The sequence below is a fragment of the Octodon degus genome, unplaced genomic scaffold (assembly GCF_000260255.1).
Source record: "Octodon degus isolate 3935 unplaced genomic scaffold, OctDeg1.0 scaffold00048, whole genome shotgun sequence".
NCBI lineage: Eukaryota > Metazoa > Chordata > Mammalia > Rodentia > Octodontidae > Octodon > Octodon degus.
In genome coordinates this window covers 10,844,485-10,862,778 of record NW_004524624.1, presented here as the reverse complement: position 1 = coordinate 10,862,778, position 18,294 = coordinate 10,844,485, and the positions used below count along the sequence as shown (strand labels likewise).

General features: G+C 49.9%; 2 protein-coding genes and 1 pseudogene across 3 annotated transcripts in view; all 3 read left to right on the top strand.

Moving 5' to 3' along the window:
- Tars2 (threonyl-tRNA synthetase 2, mitochondrial) overlaps positions 1-2,649 on the top strand; it is a 19,124-nt gene extending 16,475 nt beyond the window's left edge. Inside the window, exons 17-18 of the mRNA XM_004632394.2 lie at positions 1,151-1,265; positions 2,285-2,649. Coding sequence (XP_004632451.1) covers positions 1,151-1,265; positions 2,285-2,433 — 264 coding nt within the window. The 3' untranslated portion in view covers positions 2,434-2,649. The remainder of the gene's footprint in view (positions 1-1,150; positions 1,266-2,284) is intronic.
- Positions 2,650-3,240: 591 nt separating this feature from the next.
- Positions 3,241-9,108, top strand: Ecm1 (extracellular matrix protein 1). 2 transcript variants are annotated; one of them, XM_023716577.1, is made up of 12 exons: positions 3,241-3,464; positions 4,699-4,761; positions 5,047-5,154; positions 5,420-5,500; positions 5,592-5,672; positions 6,155-6,208; positions 6,347-6,361; positions 6,505-6,827; positions 7,032-7,406; positions 7,888-8,108; positions 8,322-8,409; positions 8,798-9,108. In XM_023716577.1, exons 1-12 carry the CDS (start codon positions 3,395-3,397, stop codon positions 9,020-9,022), a joined length of 1,704 nt encoding a protein of 567 aa, XP_023572345.1. In that variant the 5' UTR covers positions 3,241-3,394; the 3' UTR covers positions 9,023-9,108. The 2 variants fall into 2 exon arrangements, with proteins under 2 accessions (XP_023572345.1, XP_023572346.1); XM_023716578.1 differs by lacking the exon at positions 6,347-6,361 and having other exon boundaries at positions 3,242-3,464.
- A 7,708-nt stretch (positions 9,109-16,816) lies between these two features.
- Positions 16,817-17,569, top strand: LOC101577159 (annotated as a pseudogene).
- Positions 17,570-18,294: the final 725 nt, after the last annotated feature.

Below are 18,294 nucleotides of genomic sequence, written 5' to 3'. Positions count from 1 at the left end.
TTAGCGCGCCCTGGGGGTGAGGCCAGCACGACAGGCTGGGGACTGAACCTCTGACCCCAGGCGCTGTAGTCCATTGAACTATCTGGCCAGCCCCAGGCTGGATTTGAATTTGCAATGATCTTCCTACCTTAGCCTCCCGAGTAGTGGGATTACAGGTATGTGCCACCATTCCCAGCCAAACTCCTATTTTCTGCCTTGTACACATGTGGAAAATGTAAATTAACAAATGTTAAATGCTAACATGGTGAGGCCGGGGAGATGGCTCAGTAGAATAAGTGCTTGCCTGGCAAGCACAAGGGCCTGAGTTCAATCCCCGGTTCCGCCAAAAAAAAAAAAAAAATGCTAACATGGCACAAAAATGGGCTTGGTAAATACGTTGGTTTTTTTTTTTTTTTTTTTTTTAATTTTTAGGGAAGGGTTTACAGGGTGTTCAGGGTCTTATTACTAGTTTGGACTTGTAGTGATCCACCTGTTTACAGCCTCCTAAGAGCTGGGATTACAGGCACAGGCCAGCACACCAGTCTGGATAGCTGTCTCAATGCGCCCTGGGGCCTGGCTTTAATCTGCTGAGCTATTTGGCTGGCCCTGTCGGTTTTCTTTTTAATTCTTTGTGTGTAGGGGGGTGTAGTGAAACAGGGTGTCACTTATACAGGTCAAGCTGACTTCCAACCCATGGTGATTTTTTTTTTTTTTTTTTTTTTTTTTTTGGTGGACCTGGGGATTGAACTCAGGCCCTTGCGCTTGCCAGGCAAGCACTTATTCTACTGAGCTATCTACCTGGCCCCACCAATTCTTAAGAGAATTGAGAATCAAGATGGTTCCAGAATTGAACAGCTGTGGGGTATATAGCTCAGTAGCACAGCACCAGCCCATGGTCCTGAATTCGTTTCCTTGTACCTCCCCCGCACCAAAAAAAAAGAATTGAGTAGCTAGCTGGGTGGAGTAGTGGCCAACAGCAGGCAACATCCAGGGAAAAACTGAGATTGAGGCTCCTTTTCAGTAGGAGACAGAAAAGTTGTGGGTTGGGGAGGGGATATCAGAGTGGAACTGAGAGGAGGCTGCTGGTGAGAAGTGAGGAGCACCAAGCTGGAGGTGAGGAAGAATGAGGTCAGAAGTCTCCCTCCTCAGCCTCCCACTCACTTATCACCAGGTACAACAAAGCCTACAGGCCACTGGGCTCACGGGTGACCTGGACGCAGACCAGGGACTGACTCTCAGCCGGAAGGTCCGCCGGGCCCAGCTTGCTCACTACAATTTCCAGTTTGGTAAGAGGGGGTCCACCAGGGACTTCAGATCCAGCCCTGTTTCTTTCAGCTGCACTGTGTCCCCTTTCTCTTCTGTCTATTATGCTTGCCTGTGTGCAGGGTGGGTGCACTGGGGCTCCTCACTCATCTGAGGAAGCCTGACTTGTCCTCTCCATCCATTCACACTGCCCCCCCACCTCTGCCCCTCTCCATAGTTTCGTTCTGGGTTAACCCCACCATAAAGGGTTTCTGTTTAATTAACTAGCCAAGGGGCATCAGAGAGAAAGGACCAGAAAGGTTGTCATTAATTAGCCTTGTTTACACCTAGGTGGGTGAGTCAGCCCTGAGGGATGAGAGAATTTTTTTTTTTTTTTTTTTTTTTATGCTGGGGATTGAATCCTGGGTCTTGCACACAAATGTTCTCTCACTGAGCTGCATCCCCAGCTCCCACCCTCTTTATGGCACTGGAGATTGAACCCAGGGCCTTTGCTCTGAGCTGTATTTCCAGCCTTTTTCTCTAGATAGGTTCTGACTAGGTTCCTTGGAGTGACCTTTAAGTTTGCGGTCTTCCTGCCTTCTGAGCAGCTGGGACTGCAGGAGCGCTCTGCCATCAGCCTGCATCTAGTTCTGCACCACTTGCCTGCCTGCCTGCACCTAGCACAAGCTGCCCCAGAGGCCCATGGGCTTGCATTTATATGCCAGCCCTGCTGGGTTCCCTTTCCCTTGTTGCTCCTGCCCAGTCACATATGGTTTCTTTTTGTCTCATTCTTGATCTGTCATTCTCTGACATCTTTCTGACCCTTCGGTTGCTGACCAGAAATGATAAGGTGTGGAAGCCTCAGACATTTCCTTATCTGTTCAGGATGAGCAGTGAGCCGGAGACCAAGCACAGCTAAATGTATTCCCCTTTAAGCCATATGCAGGCTCTTCCCCCACCCTTCCTAAAGATTTGAGTCTTAAGTTTCTACAAAGGGAAAGGAAATAGCCCATGTCCGTGAATTTGCCCTGAGATTCCTAAACCTCCTTTCCTCTTCCTGCAGTTGTTGGCCAGAAAGAGCAGAATAACAGAACAGTGAACATACGGACTCGAGACAATCGCCAGCTTGGGGAGTGGGACTTGACCGCGGCCGTGCAGAGGCTGCTGGAGCTGCAGAGCGCCAGGGTCGCTAACGCTGAGGAAGTTTTCTGAGCCTTCGCTGGTAGATAAGGCGGAGATCTGTGCGAGCCTCCAGCTTTTCCTCATGCAACCCAAGTGTAGTGCAGAATCCTCAGAACTGTGTGTGTGCACTCTAAGGGGACTTTGTTTTGGGGTCTTCCAAAGGAAGGAAACTAGGGTGTGGATGCGAAGAGTAAAATGAAAAAATAAAGAAGAAAAGCATTAAAAAATAAATAAACTTGAAGCTGTAAGGTATCTCTCCATCTCTGACTTCTAAGAGGCAGTTGAAACAAAGCACCACTATCTCCCCCTTTCATTTATTTTTATTTTATTTATTTATTTATTTTTTTGCAGAACCGGGGATTGAACTCAGGCCCTTGTGCTTGCCAGGCAAGCACTTACTCTACTGAGCCATCTCCCCGGCCCCCATTTATTTGTTTTTTGAGACAGTATTTTCTTGTGTATTCCCAACTGGCCTCACTCACTTCATGACCCTCCTGCCTCAGCCTCCCAAGAGGTGGGGTTACAGGCATGTGCCTGGCTCTGGCCCTCTTTTGTCCCACAGGTTGTTACTGAGACAATGGTTGTATTCTTCTATGCTTAACTCCTTAGTACCCTGTTCCCCAAACCAGTTTAGTAGGTTGTGGGATCCCTTTTTCACAGAAGTAAGGTGCAAATGGAGGAGCTCAAATGTCTCCTGCCCCATGATTCTGAGTCAATTTCTCCTCGGGTCATACAGATGCTCCTTTTGCCTCCTTCTGAATCCTCAGAAGGCTCCCAGTGAGTTTGGGAGGAGTGGCTGCTAGAGGTGGAGCAGCCCGCACTGAGTCATGGCAGGAAGCTGAAGAGGGCGAGAGAGCACCAGGCAGCATATAAAAGGGAGCCGGCCCTGGAGTTCACAACAGCAGTAAGAGCTACCAGAGCAGCAGGCTTCCAGGAGCCCCGCACTCCAAATCCAGGTCTGCTCCAGACAAGCCAGCTTCCAGGGCCCAGCATGGGGGCCATATCCCGGGCAGCCGTGATCTTGGCCTTTTTGGCAGTCGCTTCTGCAGCCTCTGAGGGAGGTGAGTAGAGGTGGGGTCAGCACTTGGAAGTAACCTGGCTCTCTTTTCAGCTGGCCCAAGGGGGGGCCTGTAGCAATGGAGTATTTAGGAGGAAAGTGGGAGAACAAAGAGGAGTCCTAGAGATTGCTGCTAAGAAACTGAAAATTGAGCTGAAGTAGACAGCTGAGCAGGAGGTGAACACAAAGAACCTCTGCCTAGGGAAGATGTAGGTGAGAGGGCTGTGGGGCTGGTGAAGGGACCCTCCTCCTCCCTGCTCAAAACCAATTTCCTGAGCAGGATGTAAAGACACACACTCAAGGCTGAGGCAGGAGGGCTGCCACAAGTTTGAAGCCAGCTTGGGTATAGTAGTTCAAGGCCAAAATGAGCTATATAGCAAAACCTTGTCTCAGAATCTTAAAAAAAGAAAATCAGTTTGCTGAGCCCTGGAGCTAGAGGAAGAACTAAGTGGGGCACTCACAAACTACATCCTCTATGGATCGGGTGTGAACCCTGCTTTGTAGTCTGAACAGAACAAACTCCCGGATGGAGACTTGTGAGAATATCAACACAGAGCCCACGGTTTGGTAAAGCCTTACGGTTGTCGCCCCTCCCAGTTCCTAGGCTTTTGTGCTTGCGGATCAGTTACAAGTGATTCCTTTCGTCTGTGCTTGGCCCAGTCGCCCAGGTTCCAAATTGAGAACTAAGTTTAGGAGGAGCTAAACTTTGTGTTAAGTTTCAGTGTCCAATTTAAAGGGCACTGAAATCCTACTAAAAAGCTGAAAGATGTTTAATGTGCCTAGAGTAGGGCCAGGGGTGGAGGGCTGGGCAGATAATGCCCTGGGCAGCTCAGGTCAGACTTCTCAGAAAGCTAAAAAGCATCACAGGCCAGGGATATAGCTCAATTGCACAGAACCTGCCTGGTAAGCGCAAGGTCCTGAGTTCATTTCCCAGTACAAAAAAAAAAAAAAAAAAAAAAATCACAGAGCAGCTGCTGAGAGGACACCACAAGCCCTACAGAGAGCTGCTGGCAGGAGATTATCCTGTCCTTCACCCCATGTCATTACTCTTTAGGTTCAGCTCCTGGCCCAAGCTTTCTTAGCCACATCTAGGTGACATGGGGACAGGCACAATCTAGTAGGGATGGTTCTCATGTCTTGGTTTGTTTCCTACACTGAGCCTCCAATTTCACCATCCTTTGCTCAAGGCCAGGAAAGACTCGCTCAAAACTATACCTGACTTGTCCTCTCTCTCCCAGGCTTCAAGCTTACAAGACAGAGAGAACTGAGGCCAGTACGTTCCACCCAGCTCTTTGAAGAAGGTAAGAGCCAGGCACTGTTGATGCGTTCCCGCAATCTTGGCTATTATGGAGACTGAGGCAGTACAATCAAAAGTTTGAGGCCAGCCTGAGCACTTAACTAGATCTTGGCTCAAAATAAAAAGGGAGGAAAAAGCCTGGGGTGTAGGTAAGTGGTAGAATACTTGCCTAACACGAGGGTCTGGGTGCCATCCCAGTACCACCAAAAAGAGGGAAGATGAAAGTTTAACAGTGCAAAATGGGATTGGGAGTCCAGGAGAAGCTGCAGGCTCTCTCTCCTGTCTCTAGTTGGCTACGCAGAACCCCCATCCCCACCCCTGAGCTGGAGCCAGGGCTTCCCGGAGGGCCACCATCACTCTTCTCAGCATGGCCCGCGCTTTGAGGGACAGACAGAAGGTAAGACCACAACTACCTCTCAGCTTTCTACCAGAGCCTTCTTCATATTGTTCAGAGAGGCAGAGTGGAGCAGCCCAGCCCCTCTCCCACCTGGTAGAATAGCCACTTCTGTACCCCCTCTTTTGCCACTTTCCTCCCCTGGGCCCTGTTGAAAAGAAAAATGAGCCAGGCTCATTCCCTGCCTCTTCCCTGTCAGCTCACTGCCATCTCACACGCTGGGCTTCGTGTGATCCACACCCTTTGTGTCCTCTCCCCTGTTTTACAGTGAACTTCCCCCCAGTCCCTCAGGAAGAGATCCCCCTCCAGCAAGAACAGCGCCCTCCCCAGCACTTTGATGAAAAGAAAGGTGAGCACATGTTCATTCCCAGCCTCCAACCCCACAAGCGTGCTGGCGCTGTCTCACCTGCACCACTTGTGTCCTCACCCCCGTCTTCCAGTGGGCACCCCTGTCTCTCAGGAAGAGATCCCTCTCCAGCAAGAGCTGCCCCCTCCCCATCAACTTACTGGACAGAAAGAAAGTAAGCAACTCCCTCTATTCTGTAGTCCCTTCACCCCAGGTCGTACCCCAGAGGCAGGCAAGCTGGTGGCCGTGCCACATACCAGCTTTGTCACCTCAGAGGACTTTTATCTTTTATTTTATTATTTTTTTGCAGAACGAGGGATTGAACTCAGGTCCTTGTGCTTGCCTGGGACGTGCTTATTCCACTGAGCCACTTCCCTGGCCCCCACCTCAGAGGACTTAGTTGCCTCTCTAAGCCTAAATATCATTTTGTTTGTTTGTTTGTTTGTTTTTCCAGAACTGGGGATTAAACTCATAAGCCTAAATGTCTTCATCTGTAAAATTGAAAACACAATAGCTATCTGATGTTTCTGTGATTAAGTGATATGAAGATTGTTTCTATTCTTACTTGCCTCTCTGCTGAGTTCCTCTTTATGGCTGAGACTAGTCTAATGCCTGTCACCCATACTAAGAGAATTTTCACTTATGCTTCTACCCCAGTGGGCTTACCCCTCACACACCAGGAGGAGATAGTCCAGTCCAGGCAGACAGAGGGTGAGTGACAGTGTGGGACTTCCTATCCCCTGCCTGCATGCTTGGCCCCTGGGGAGAGGAACTGGCACCTGAGCATCCGGCAAAGGAGCAGGGTCAGCTCCAAGGTGACCCCTTTCATGCTTTTATTCTCCTTTCTAGACAGTTATCCAAAAGGTAAGGACACAGATTAATTTCTTGCTGGCTTCCCCTATGTCCTCCCAACCTTTTCTCCTCATTCTAACTCCTTTAGTCTTCCTTGCTTCTCCAGCCTATGTGGAAGCCTCCACATCCACACCTCACTGTTTTCTCCCTTCCAGAAAAGCCTGGTTCCCTCACTGGTCAGAGACCTTCAGATCCTCAGTCCTGGAATCCAGCCCAGCATTGCCAGCAAGGCCGATTCCGAGGGGGCTGGGGCCACCGGCTGGACAACTTCCCCCCGGGGCGGCCTTCTGCAGACAATCTCAACCAAATCTGCCTCCCGGGCCGACAACCTGTGGTATACGGCCCGTGGAACCTGCCCCAGACTGGCTACTCCCACCTTAGCCGCCAGGGTGAGACCCTCAATTTGCTGGAGACTGGCTATTCCCGCTGCTGCCGCTGCCAGAGCACCACACACCGCCTGGAGTGTGCAAAACTTGTGGTAAGGGTTGGGATCCCGGTGCCTGGGGTGGAGGACCCTCAGAGCCATGTGTTGGCCCTATCATGTGGCTCCAGGTCAGGAGAGCAGAGGACAGCTGCTGCTGCTGCTGCTCTTACTTAGCTGCCAGGGATCTTTATTGGACCCTGGAGGAAGGCAGGGATGTGGGCGTGGGGCTTCTGGGCTGACCCACCCCTCTTGCTCTAGTGGGAGGATTCCATGACCCAGTTCTGTGAGGCCGAGTTCTCGGTCAAGACCCGACCGTACTCCTGCTGCAAGCAGCAGGGGGAAGCCCGGTTTGCCTGCTTCCAGGAGGGAGCTCCTCAGCCACACTACCAGCTCCAGGCCTGCCCCAGCCACCAGCCTGGTATTTCTGTGGGCCTGGAGGTACCCTTTCCCCCTGGGCTACCCACACTGGACAATGTCAAGAACATCTGCCACCTGAGACGTTTGCGTTCTATGCCACGCAACCTCCCAGCTACTGACCCCATCCAAAGGCAGCTACGGGCTCTGACGCAGCTGGAGGTTGAATTCCAGCGCTGCTGCCACCCGAGGAGCAACCATACCTGTGCACAGAAGGCTGTAAGTGATGTCCCGGCCTGCCTGGCTCTGACCTCTGAGTCCACTGATCCATCCACCCATGCGCCTCCCTGTTGTGAGCACGTGCACGTCCGTCTGCTTGTGATTATCCATCCATACGTCCGTCCATGTGTCTGTTATGAATCAGTTCATCCGAGCCTACATGCTACAGTTCTGACCTCGTCCATCCACAACCCCATGAACACCATGCATCTGGCTGCCACCCATCCGCCTGCTCTGCCTCGCCTGTCCCTCTCCAACCACTGTTCCAGTGCATGTCAGTGGCCACCTCCAAATGTAGTCTGTGCTTCCTCCCATCCACTGCATCCCAATCCCCACACTGCTGCCTCCTGGCCCTCAGGTTCTTCACCTTCCCTCTGGCCCGAGGCCAGAGCCCTTGTCTCAGAGCTGGGCTGTTAAGGGAAGCAGACCATGGGAGAAGGGGCCAAGGGCGCAAGCTTCTTACTTTTCTCTCTCACCACAGTGGGAGGATGCCCTGGACCAATATTGTGACTGGGAGCAGGCCATAAAGACCCACCACCACACATGTTGCCACTACCCACCCAGCCCTATGCGTGATGAGTGCTTTGCCCGGCGAGCCCCCTACCCCAACTATGATCAGGACATCTTGACCCTTGATCTCAGCCGAATCACCCCCAATCTCATGGGCCATCTCTGTGGAAACCAAAGAGTTATCAGCAAGCAGTGAGTTTTGCCCAATTCTTCCCCAACATTCTTGCTTTCCACTCCTCCCTTCTGGTCCACAAGTCATGACAAGTGTCAGTGATGTGATCAGTGCTGTGGTATGGGGTGGCCCAGATGCCTGTGTGCACTTACAGAGAAAACTCATAGTCCCCATACCATTCCAATGCCAGGGTATGTTCAGAGACCCTCACCCCTGCTTATTCCACAACATAGTAAACAGATTCCTGGGCTGATCTGGAACATGACCGCCCGTTGCTGTGAGCTGCCATTTCCAGAACAGGCCTGCTGTGCTGAGGAAGAGGTGAGCTCTGGGGAAGAGGTCCCAGTCCGCAGAGGAATGTATGGGAGTTGGGGAGAGGGCTAGGGCTTCAGGCTGTTCTTCTCTGTTGTACCTTCAGTCAACCCCAGAAAAATCTATTTCCTTGGTTCCTGACCTAGCCTGCTCCCCACTCCTCTAAGTTCCAATTATGCCTTCTCTGGGTGTCAAGCTTCTGGCATTTCCACATGTGCACATCTGTCAGTTACAAGGAATCCAGCTGTGAAGTCAGCCCTACACTTTTAGGGTCCCAGGTAGGGATCCAACATGAGAACAGGAGCAGATGATGAGAGGAGGACATTATACATCCAGATATTGATGCCTGACTTCTGGATCCCCCCACCAATACCTCTGCTTTATTGTTCTCCATCAGAAATTAGCCTTCATTGATGATCTCTGTGGTCCCCGGCGGAACTTCTGGAGAGACTCTGCCTTGTGCTGTGACCGGAGGCCTGGGGATGAACAGACCAACTGCTTCAACATCAACTATCTGAGGAACGTGGCTCTAGTGGCTGGAAACACTGGGAATACTAGTGGGGAGCAGGGTCCAACAGGGAGAACCAATGTCAGCCCTGCCCCTGAGTCCAAGAAAGAATGAGTCACTACATAGACTTGGAGGATCAGACTGGGGAGCCCTGCCCCACCCTCTTTGAACATATTATAGTAAACACCTCCTGGATCTGGCGTCCTCATTGTCTGTCACACACAAACACACCCTCCAAAGCCGTGAGGATTTCCCTCAGTGACTAGCCCCAGGCCCAAGTCCTGCTGTGAGCCAAAAGAAGCCATTCCCCTAATCAAACTGTAACTGCACTACTTAACTATCTGTCCTGACCCTGTTCACACATGTAACAAGGAGCGTCACCTCATTATCAGGATTTACAGTGAAAAAGATACTGTTTGTATCCTTGATGAACCCAGAAAAATGCCATAGGCCAGCATAGTATTTTATGTCTTTTGCAGTTGGGATCACACTGAGGGCCAAATGAAGGTTAAGCACACATTCTACACTGAGCAGTCCAGCCTCTGCTGTATTTTATTATTTTATTTTTGAGTGTCACTATGTAACTCAAGCAGCCCTCAAATTCAAGGTGGTCCTCCTGGCTCAGCTTCTACAGCACTGGGGTTACAGGCATTCCCCATCACACCTAGCGGCAGCCCGTTTAAAATCTTCGCTTTTGATCCCTGGAGCCATGCACTGACCCGCACTGCATCCATTTCTTGACCCTCTGTTCCTCTGTGCATACTGTACAAGACTTGGAGGTTACGTGTCTTAAAAACATAGCCCTGCCCTTAAGTTAGTCACGGTCCACGAGCTGTGACAAGTGTCGTGATGTGATCAGTGCTGTGGTATGGGTTGGTCCAAATGCCAGTGGCCTGAGCAGGACAGGCCCCAGCAGTGATGCACCAAGTGAGGCCAGAGCTGCACAGAAGGGCGAAGGGGGCTGCACTCTCCCCTTGCTTGGGACTGGGGCTGAGGTTGAGCACACACTGGAGGCTTCAGGCTGAGGATGTGCCCCCGTTTGCTGCTCAGAGCTTCTGTTGGCAGTCAGCCCTCACCACGGGCATCGTACCCGTCACCAGGGAGGGGAACAGAGCTAAAGGGCAGCTGGGGACAGGGCCCTGGAGCCTCAAGGGTAGGAATGAAGACTCGGCCGGCCAGCAGGGTGCAGATCCCGGTGACCCTCCTGTCAGGACGCCTTTGCAGAAAGACAGACTTCCTGACCCCTGTCGGGGGAAGTGGTGAACCTAGTCAGCGCCAAGCTGAGCCTCAGCAGTTTCCAATCCCACACCCGCCGCTACTTCCCCGTCTCCGCCACAGCCCTCTATTTTCTGGCCAGTTATCGCCCTATCGCTATTTGGCGGACTCCATCTGTCCGTCATCACGAACACCAATGAGCGGGCAAAAGGAGGCTCAGAACCCGCCCCCACCCCGAAAGCTCCGCCCCCCGCGCTAGGGCCTCCGGGCGTCACGTGCTACTGCCCTGAGCGCCTGCGCGGCCTTCTGCAGGGGAAGCGCTGTCCCATTCCACTGGGAGTGGGGGGCGGAGCCTTTGGTCGGGGTCCTAGCTCGGTGGAGGCAATTAGCCGACCCGAGCATCTGCTTTTAAAGGGCAATGGGAGGTGCTTGACGGCTCCCGGCAAAGGCTGAAGGGAAAGGAGCAGAGTTAGGCGTGTGCGCCCGCTGTCCCCAGCAGCCACGGTGAACAGGCATAGTAAAGTACAGGTCCGAGCCAGGCATGGCGGCACACAGCTGTGATCTCAGCACACGGAAGGCTGAGGCAGGACGAGGGTGCTGTGTGAGGCCAGCCTGAGCTGCATAGAAAGACCCTGTGTGAGAAAACCAAAATAAATAAATTTTTAAAAAAGGGGGGGATAGGGAGATGGCTCAGTGGAATAAGCGCTTCCCTGGCAAGTGCAAGGACCTGAGTTTAATCCCCGGTTCCACCAAAAAAAAAAAAAAGCTGGTGGGGCTGGTGAGATAGCTCAGCATTCTAAAGCACCTGTTTAGACAAGTTTAGGCAGCCGCAGGGGACCGCGGTTCGATCCCCCATCCCCGCACCACGTTCCACCCAGCACCACCCTCAGGGCGGGCTGAGCCAGCCAAATAAATAAATAAAATAAAGAGCTGATGATGTAGTTCAGAGTGTTGGGCCTAGTTTCAATGCCCAGTGAGTGGGGGTAAAGATTGACAACCCATTTAAATGCTAGTGGAAAAGTCTAAAATAACTCCCTAGTTTGAGGTTTGGGTAACAAAGTAAGTGTTATGTCTTCCCAGATCTTGTGTTGACATCCTCCTCCATTGTGATATTAGGAGGAGGCCTCAAGAATTGGATCAGTGCTGTTATAAAGGTAACCAACCTCCAAACTTCAAATGGTGGGGAACTCCTGCGGGCCTAGCTGGTTGGCTGAAGCAGAAGGATTGCAAATTTCAGGCCAGCCTGGGCAAGTTAGTGAGAACCTGTCTCAAGAATACAGGAGCTCCGGAGATATAGCTCAGTGGCACAGCTCCTGCCTGGCAGGCTTGAGGTCCTGAGTTCCATTCCTGGTACCAAAAAGAAAAAAGAGGGGCCGGGGAGATGGCTCAGTGGAATAAGCACTTCCCTGGCAAGCTCAAGGGCCTGAGTTCAATCCTCCGTTCTGGGAAAAAAACAACAACAACAAAAAAAACCTAGTAGGGGGTGTAGCTCAGGGGTAGATAGCATCAGTTTACCAGATCAGAGGCCCTGGATTTCAAGCCCTAGCAAACACACAAGACTTTTCTACCTTAAAATGAGTTGATGATGGGGACCGGCAAGATAGCTCAGTGGACTGTGGTTCAATAACTGGCACCAGGGGCCGGGGAAATAGCTCAGTTGAATAAGCACTTGCCTGGCAAGCACAAGGGCCTGAGTTCAATCCCTGGCTCTGCAAAAATAAATAAATAAATAAATAAATAAATAAATAAATACATACATAAATAACTGGCACCGCATGCCCCTTCGGCCCAGCCACCAGGGCAGGATGAGCCAGCCACAAAATAAAATAAAATGAGTTGATGAATAGGATTACTTGAGGGGCCAGGGAGGTAGCTCAGAAGCATAAACAAGGGCCTGAATTCAATCCCAGGTTCCACCAAAAAAAAAAAAAGATTACTTGAGCTTTTTTTTTTTTTTTTTTTTGCGATACCAGTAAATGAACTCAGGACCTTGCACTTGCCAGGCAGGCACTTATGCTACTGAGCTATCTCCCCAGCTGCAAGATTACTTCACCTTTGTGCTGATACAAGTTTGACCTTATTTCTTCTAGAAATATTTGATAGAAGTGAAAGCAGAGACCACCACCAACTGAAACTGGACAACTGTGGATGAACTGCACAGCCAGGCTCCTGGGGGAAACCACCCCTCAGCTCCCTTAGGAGACTCACTGCTGTGTGCCTGGCCGCGTGTGGGACTGCTGTGCGCTTCCTGCACCTAGATCAAGTTCAGTCCCTGTCATCACTGCTTTTGCTTCTGTAACCTCATTTCAGGCTGATTTCCAGTGAAAAACTGCCCTGGAGGATGCAAACAATATAAAAGTGGAAACAGGGCTTTGTGCTCCACACTGGTGGACTGCAGTCCTCTGGAGAGATGCTGGCAAATACACTGCTCTTGGTTCCTGAGATTTTATGTCTTGGGGGCTTTGTTGGGGTCCTGTGCAGTCTCTTGCTTTGAAAGTTGCTCAGAAGTACCTCCAGGTACAGGCCTGGAATGTGCCTTGATATTTTTTTTTCTCTGCCTTAATATTTTTTTTAAATTTATTTTTATTTTTTGGCTGGCTCCGAATGCCTTCAGGGCAGGTTTGAGTCCTGGGGATCGAACCACAGCAACCTGAGCCTGACTGCTTTGTTAAAGCAGCCACTTAAAGAATTGAGCTAAGGGGCAAACTGGTGGGTTTTTTTTTTTTTTTTTTTTGTGGAACTGGGGATTGAACTCAGGCCCTTGCACTTGCCAGGGAAGTGCTTATTCCACTGAGCCGTCTCTCCAGCTCTGTGCTTTAATATTTTTAAATACTACCATACCATGTTGGGTTGCTTTATGGTTTTGTTTTGTCCTGTTTTTAGTTTTAGTTTAGTTTTTTTGTTGTTGTTTGTTTGATATAGGGCCTTGCTGTGGAGTTCAGGCTGACCTGGAACTCACTATGGAGCTCAGGCTAGCCTGGAACTTACAGCCATCCTCCTGCCTCAGCCTTCCCTGGGGTGAGAGGTCATTTCACTTAACATGTAACACCCACTTAAAGCATATGATTAGGGGCTGGTGAGATGGCTCAGTGGTCTAAAGCACCTACTTAGAACAAGCATAAGCTTCGCAAAGCACAGGGACCGCGGTTCAATCCCCCAGCACCACATGCCAGCCAGCCCCACCCCCTGGTGGGCTGAGCTGGCCACACACACACACACACACAAATAAAATAAAAACACTTTTTTTTTTAAATTTTATTTATTTATTTTTTTCATTGTGTGTGTGTGTGTGTGTGTGTGTGTGTGTGGCCAGCTCAGCCCACCAGGGGGCGGGGCTGACTGGCATGTGGTGCTGGGGGATTGAACCGCGGTCCCTGTGCTTTGCCAAGCTTGTTCCAAGCAGGTGCCTTAGACCACTGAGCCATCTCTCCAGCCCAATAAAAACACTTTTAAAAAAAATAAAGCATATGATTAAATCAATTTTGTATAATCACAAGACGTATACAATCAGTGTTCAACCACGCTTATCGCCCAAAGAGACTCTGGTCCCTTCTCGGCAGCCATCTTTCCCCGGTCCATGGCCCTCCCCAAGCCTCAGTGGGCACTGAGCTACTTCTGTCTGTAGATCTGCCTGTTCTGGACCTTTTATAGAAATGAAATCATTCCATATACAGGATTGGGTGTCTGCTTTCTTTCATCAGTTAATATTTTCAAGGTTTCTTCATGCTAAACATTAAACAGTACCCCGTTCTTTTTTAGGATGAATAGTAACCACTTTGTTGGCCCATTCATCAACTTGTAAGTATTTGGGTCCCTTCCACTTTTTGACTTTTTTTTTGTTTTTGTTGTTCATGGTGGTGGTGTTAGTTTAACTGGGAATTGAACTCAGGTCCTTAGTACTAAGCTACATCCCAGCTTTATTTTAGATTGTCATTTCTTTTCTTTTTCTTTTTCTTTTTCTTTTTTCTTTCTTTCTTTCTTTCTTTTTTTTTTTTTTTGGTGGCAGAATGTCACTAAGTCACCAAATTACTCAGGCTGCAAACTTGTAATTCTAGCTTGGCCTCCCACAGTGCATGGATTACAGGTGCTTGCCACCCCACTGGCCGTGACCGCTAGCAGTAGCACTGCTGTGCGTTTCGTGCACATGTTCCTGCGCGGCACTTGTTTCCATTCCTCTCAAGACTCCCTGGGAGCACACTCACTGGCCCGGTGGGAGGCCTCCCGCCGCCACCTTTCCAGGAACAGCCTGGTTATAGTCAAAGACAGTTGGTCTTGAGGGTTCTCATTTATCTCAGTCCTTGTCCACCGTTCTCTTCTCCTAGCCATCCTAGGGGGTGTGAAGTGACACATCCTCGTGGTTTTGACTTGCATTTCTCTACTCGCTAAGGATGAGCACCCTGCCACGAGCATATTAGTCAGTGTCTTTGTTTTTCTTTTTTTTTGTGGCACGGGGTTGGACTGAGGACCTCACACGCACGCCCTACCACTGAGCTACTTCCCCATCCCTCTGTTGCAGTTCACAATTTTGGTTATCGTAATTTTCAGTTCCAGAATTCACTTCTTTTTTTTTTTTTTTTTTTTTTTGGCGGAACCTGGGATTGAACTCACACTTGTGCTTGTCAGGCAAGCGCTTATTCTACTGAGCCATCTCCCCGGCCCCAAGAACTCACTTCTTTTATTTCATTTTTATTGTCTTTTTCAGTGGTAGTAGAAATTGAACCCAGGGCCTTGTGTGTGGTGGGCAAGTGCTCTCCACAATTTGCATGTTCTTTTGTTTAAATTCACTATATTATTTGTGTTATTTACACCTTTATTTATCTTGGGTGCTGGGAACTGAACCCAGGGACCCATGGGTGCTAATCACAAGCCCACCCACTGAGCTACATCCTCAACTTCTTCATCATTTAAAATAATGTCCTGGGGCAGGGAAAGTGGCTCAGTAGAATAAGCGCTTGCCTGACAAGCACAAGGACCTGAGTTCAAAACCCCAGTTCCACCAAAATAAATAAATAAATAAATAAAATAAAATAATGTCCTATTTCCATGCAGTTTTCCAGTCTTCAGTTTTAGTCCAGGGGTATAATAAGTATTTTGTTCTGTAGTCTGTGCTGATCCTTTCAGTATCTGGTGAGTCTGTTTTTCTGACCCCTTGTTCTTGCTGTCCTTATGCTGTCTTCTGTCCCTGAGTGACTCTGTGTGCTGGGCACTGAGTTTTGTTTGTTTTTATGGTGCTGGTGAAACTCAGGCCCTAGCAAATCCTAAGCAAGGACTCCACCACAGAGCTATATGCCCAGGCCTAGACATTGTTTTTGAAAAATTATTTATAGAAATCCTATGAGGGCCAGACAATGCTGTCTTCCTCTAAAGAGAACTTTTCATTATTTTTTTCAGACAACTTAAGACAGCAATTGAGAGTGGTCTTAGGTCAAGCTTGGAGCCAGGGTCCCCTAGGTCACTCTGTAGCTGGCAGCCTTTGGTGCACTCTTGGGAGTCCCAAGTCTCCAGCACCCTTTGCCCACCAGCCCCCAGTTGCAGCTTAGTGTCTTCCAGACCAACAAACCCCAGGTCTGTGCCGCTTTGGGGAAGGCTTTGCTCTCCCACCTCCCTATCCCATCCTCTTCTGCACTTGCTATGGAAATTTGGTAATGTTTGCCAGCTGTGGTGGTGCACAGCTGTAATTCCAGTATTTGGGAGGCTGAGGCAAGAGGAGCACCATGAGGTGGAGGCCAACCTGAACTACATAGCAAGACTCTGTCTGGAAAAAAAAAAAGAGGAGGAGGGGGAGGAGGAGGAAGAGGATTTGGAGAAGGTTTTTGTTGTTTTGGCTATTTCAGGCTGCCTTAAGGGCGGGTATGGTGTGGCTTGCGGAGCTGGGGATTGAGCAGCAGTCCCCTGCGACTGACTGCATTGCCCATGAGGTGCTTTAAACAACTGAGCTAACTAGCAAGCCCCCTAAAATAAAAAAATTGAGGGTTGGGAGATAGCCTGATGGTCTAAGTTCCTGCCTGGCAAGCACAAGGACCTGGGTTCAATCCCTGGTACCACATGTCGTGCTGGCCCCAGAAACCCAGGCGCACTGTGCCAGCCACAGAAAATGGGCATGATGGTGCACACCTATAATCCCAGTATTGGGGAGACTGAGACAGGAAGATCATTATGAGTCCAACCTGTGTAGTGAGATCCTGTACCAAATAAATAAATAAATATTTTTTAAAAATTGAAGGGAGGGGCTGGGGAGATGGCTCAGTAGAATAAGCGCTTCCCTGGCAAGCACAAGGGCCTGAGTTCAATCCCCAGTTTCGGAAAAAAAAAAAAAAAAAAAAAAAATTGAAGGGAGGCTGGCCAGATAGCTTAGTGGATTAAAGTGAGTTTGATCCCAACCCCCCTGGGTGGGCATGTTGAGGTGGCAATTGAGACTGGGTGTGGTGGCACGCGTCTGTAACCCCAGCTCTTGGGAGGCTGTAAACAGGCAGATCACTATGAGTCCAATCTAGTAGTGAGACCCTGAACATCCTGTAGGCCTTTCCCTAAAATACACACACACACACACACACACACACACACACACACACAGAGTCTGTACTAAGTAACTCGATTATGAGCTTTTCCATTTTTACATGTTTGTGAAAACAAATAATAAACTCCTGGGTAAACATTCCTGTGGCCGCCCAAAACCTTTCTGCATTCCCATCGATGGTATTTTCAGGCCTTTTTTTCTCTCCGCGCTGGGCGCCGGCCTTCAGCGCTCTGCAGTGCACCCTGCCCAGCTCCCGCAGACAGCCGAGCGTGGGCTGCGGAGACCTGAAGAGCCCGCGGGTGCGCAGCGATTGTGATTACCTGGCTGAAAGAGCTACATCGCGGGCTTTGTGCCCGCACAGGCGGATGTGGCGGGTCTGAAGCAGTCTCCTGCCCCCGCCTGCCGGCTTGTGCCACTTGCTACGTTGGTACAATCACATGGAGTCCTACGGAAAGGAAGAGGCCAGCCTGCCGGAGTGAAGAAAGCTTTAGGCAAGTACAGCCCTGCCAGTGCGGAAGACAGCACCGGAGGTGGAGCTGCGGACAGTAAAGACGATGAGGATATTGCGCTCTTCGGTTCTGATGATGAAGAGGAAAGTGGAGAAGCAAAGAGACTACGGGAAGAACAGCTTGCACAGTATAAACCCAAAAACCCTGCGCTTGTTGCCAAGTCTTCCATCCTGCTAGATGTGAAATCTTGGGACGACGAAACAGGTCCGGTGAAACTAGAGGAGTGCTGCGAAGCATTCAAGTGGGTGGCTTGGGCTGGGGCTCCTCTAAACTAGTTCCAGTGGGATATGGAATTAAAAAGCTGCAAATACAGTGTGTGGTTGAAGATGATGAAGTTGGAGCAGATATGCTGGAAGACAGATCTCTGCTTCCGGGAACTATGTGCAGTCCATGGATGTGGTCACTTTTAGCAAGATCTAAAATTCATCCTGGATCATTGCACTTCAATAAAAGCTTGAAGGAAAAATAATAATAATAATAATAATAATATTTTCGGGTGGATGTTTTTCATCACTTGATGAGGCTAAAATCACTTAAGCCCCTTCAGAGCTCAAACAGATCAGCTTTTTTCATCTTAGGGTTCAACCTGGGCTTCAGGGTAGCTCCGGTTCCCCTGCAGCAGCCTCACGCCCAACCAGCGCTGCCCCTCGCCCCCAGGGCCAGTTCTTTAATCCCTCTGTGCCTCAGTTTCCTCAGTAGCTCCTGCACAGCACCACTGTTCAGTCAGACAGGGTCACAGGCTCACTCAGCACTGCAGTATCGTTGACGTGACCTGGGCCTTGCTGTCCATCTTTGATCGCTGCAGAGTCAGGGGGCTGAAACCCTGGGGTTCTGCTGTGCAGGGAGGTTCTACATCTAAGAGAAGGGAAGGACCCTGAGCTCCCGCTGCAGCCCAAGAGGGAGGGACCACCAATTCGCTTTGTAGACTAAGCAATGAATGATGAAGTTCCATGTAGAACAATAGAGCCCTCAGCTAGCCCTGATAGGTCATGCCTGAAAGTCTCTGTCCTGAAGGCTGAGGCAGGAGGATCACTTTGAGGTAGGATAGAAGAGTAAATAGGGATCTTAAAAATTGTACTTTAAGTGTAAAGTCCTGAGTTCAATTCCTGGTACCAGGAAAAAAAGAAAGAAAAAACTTGTACTTA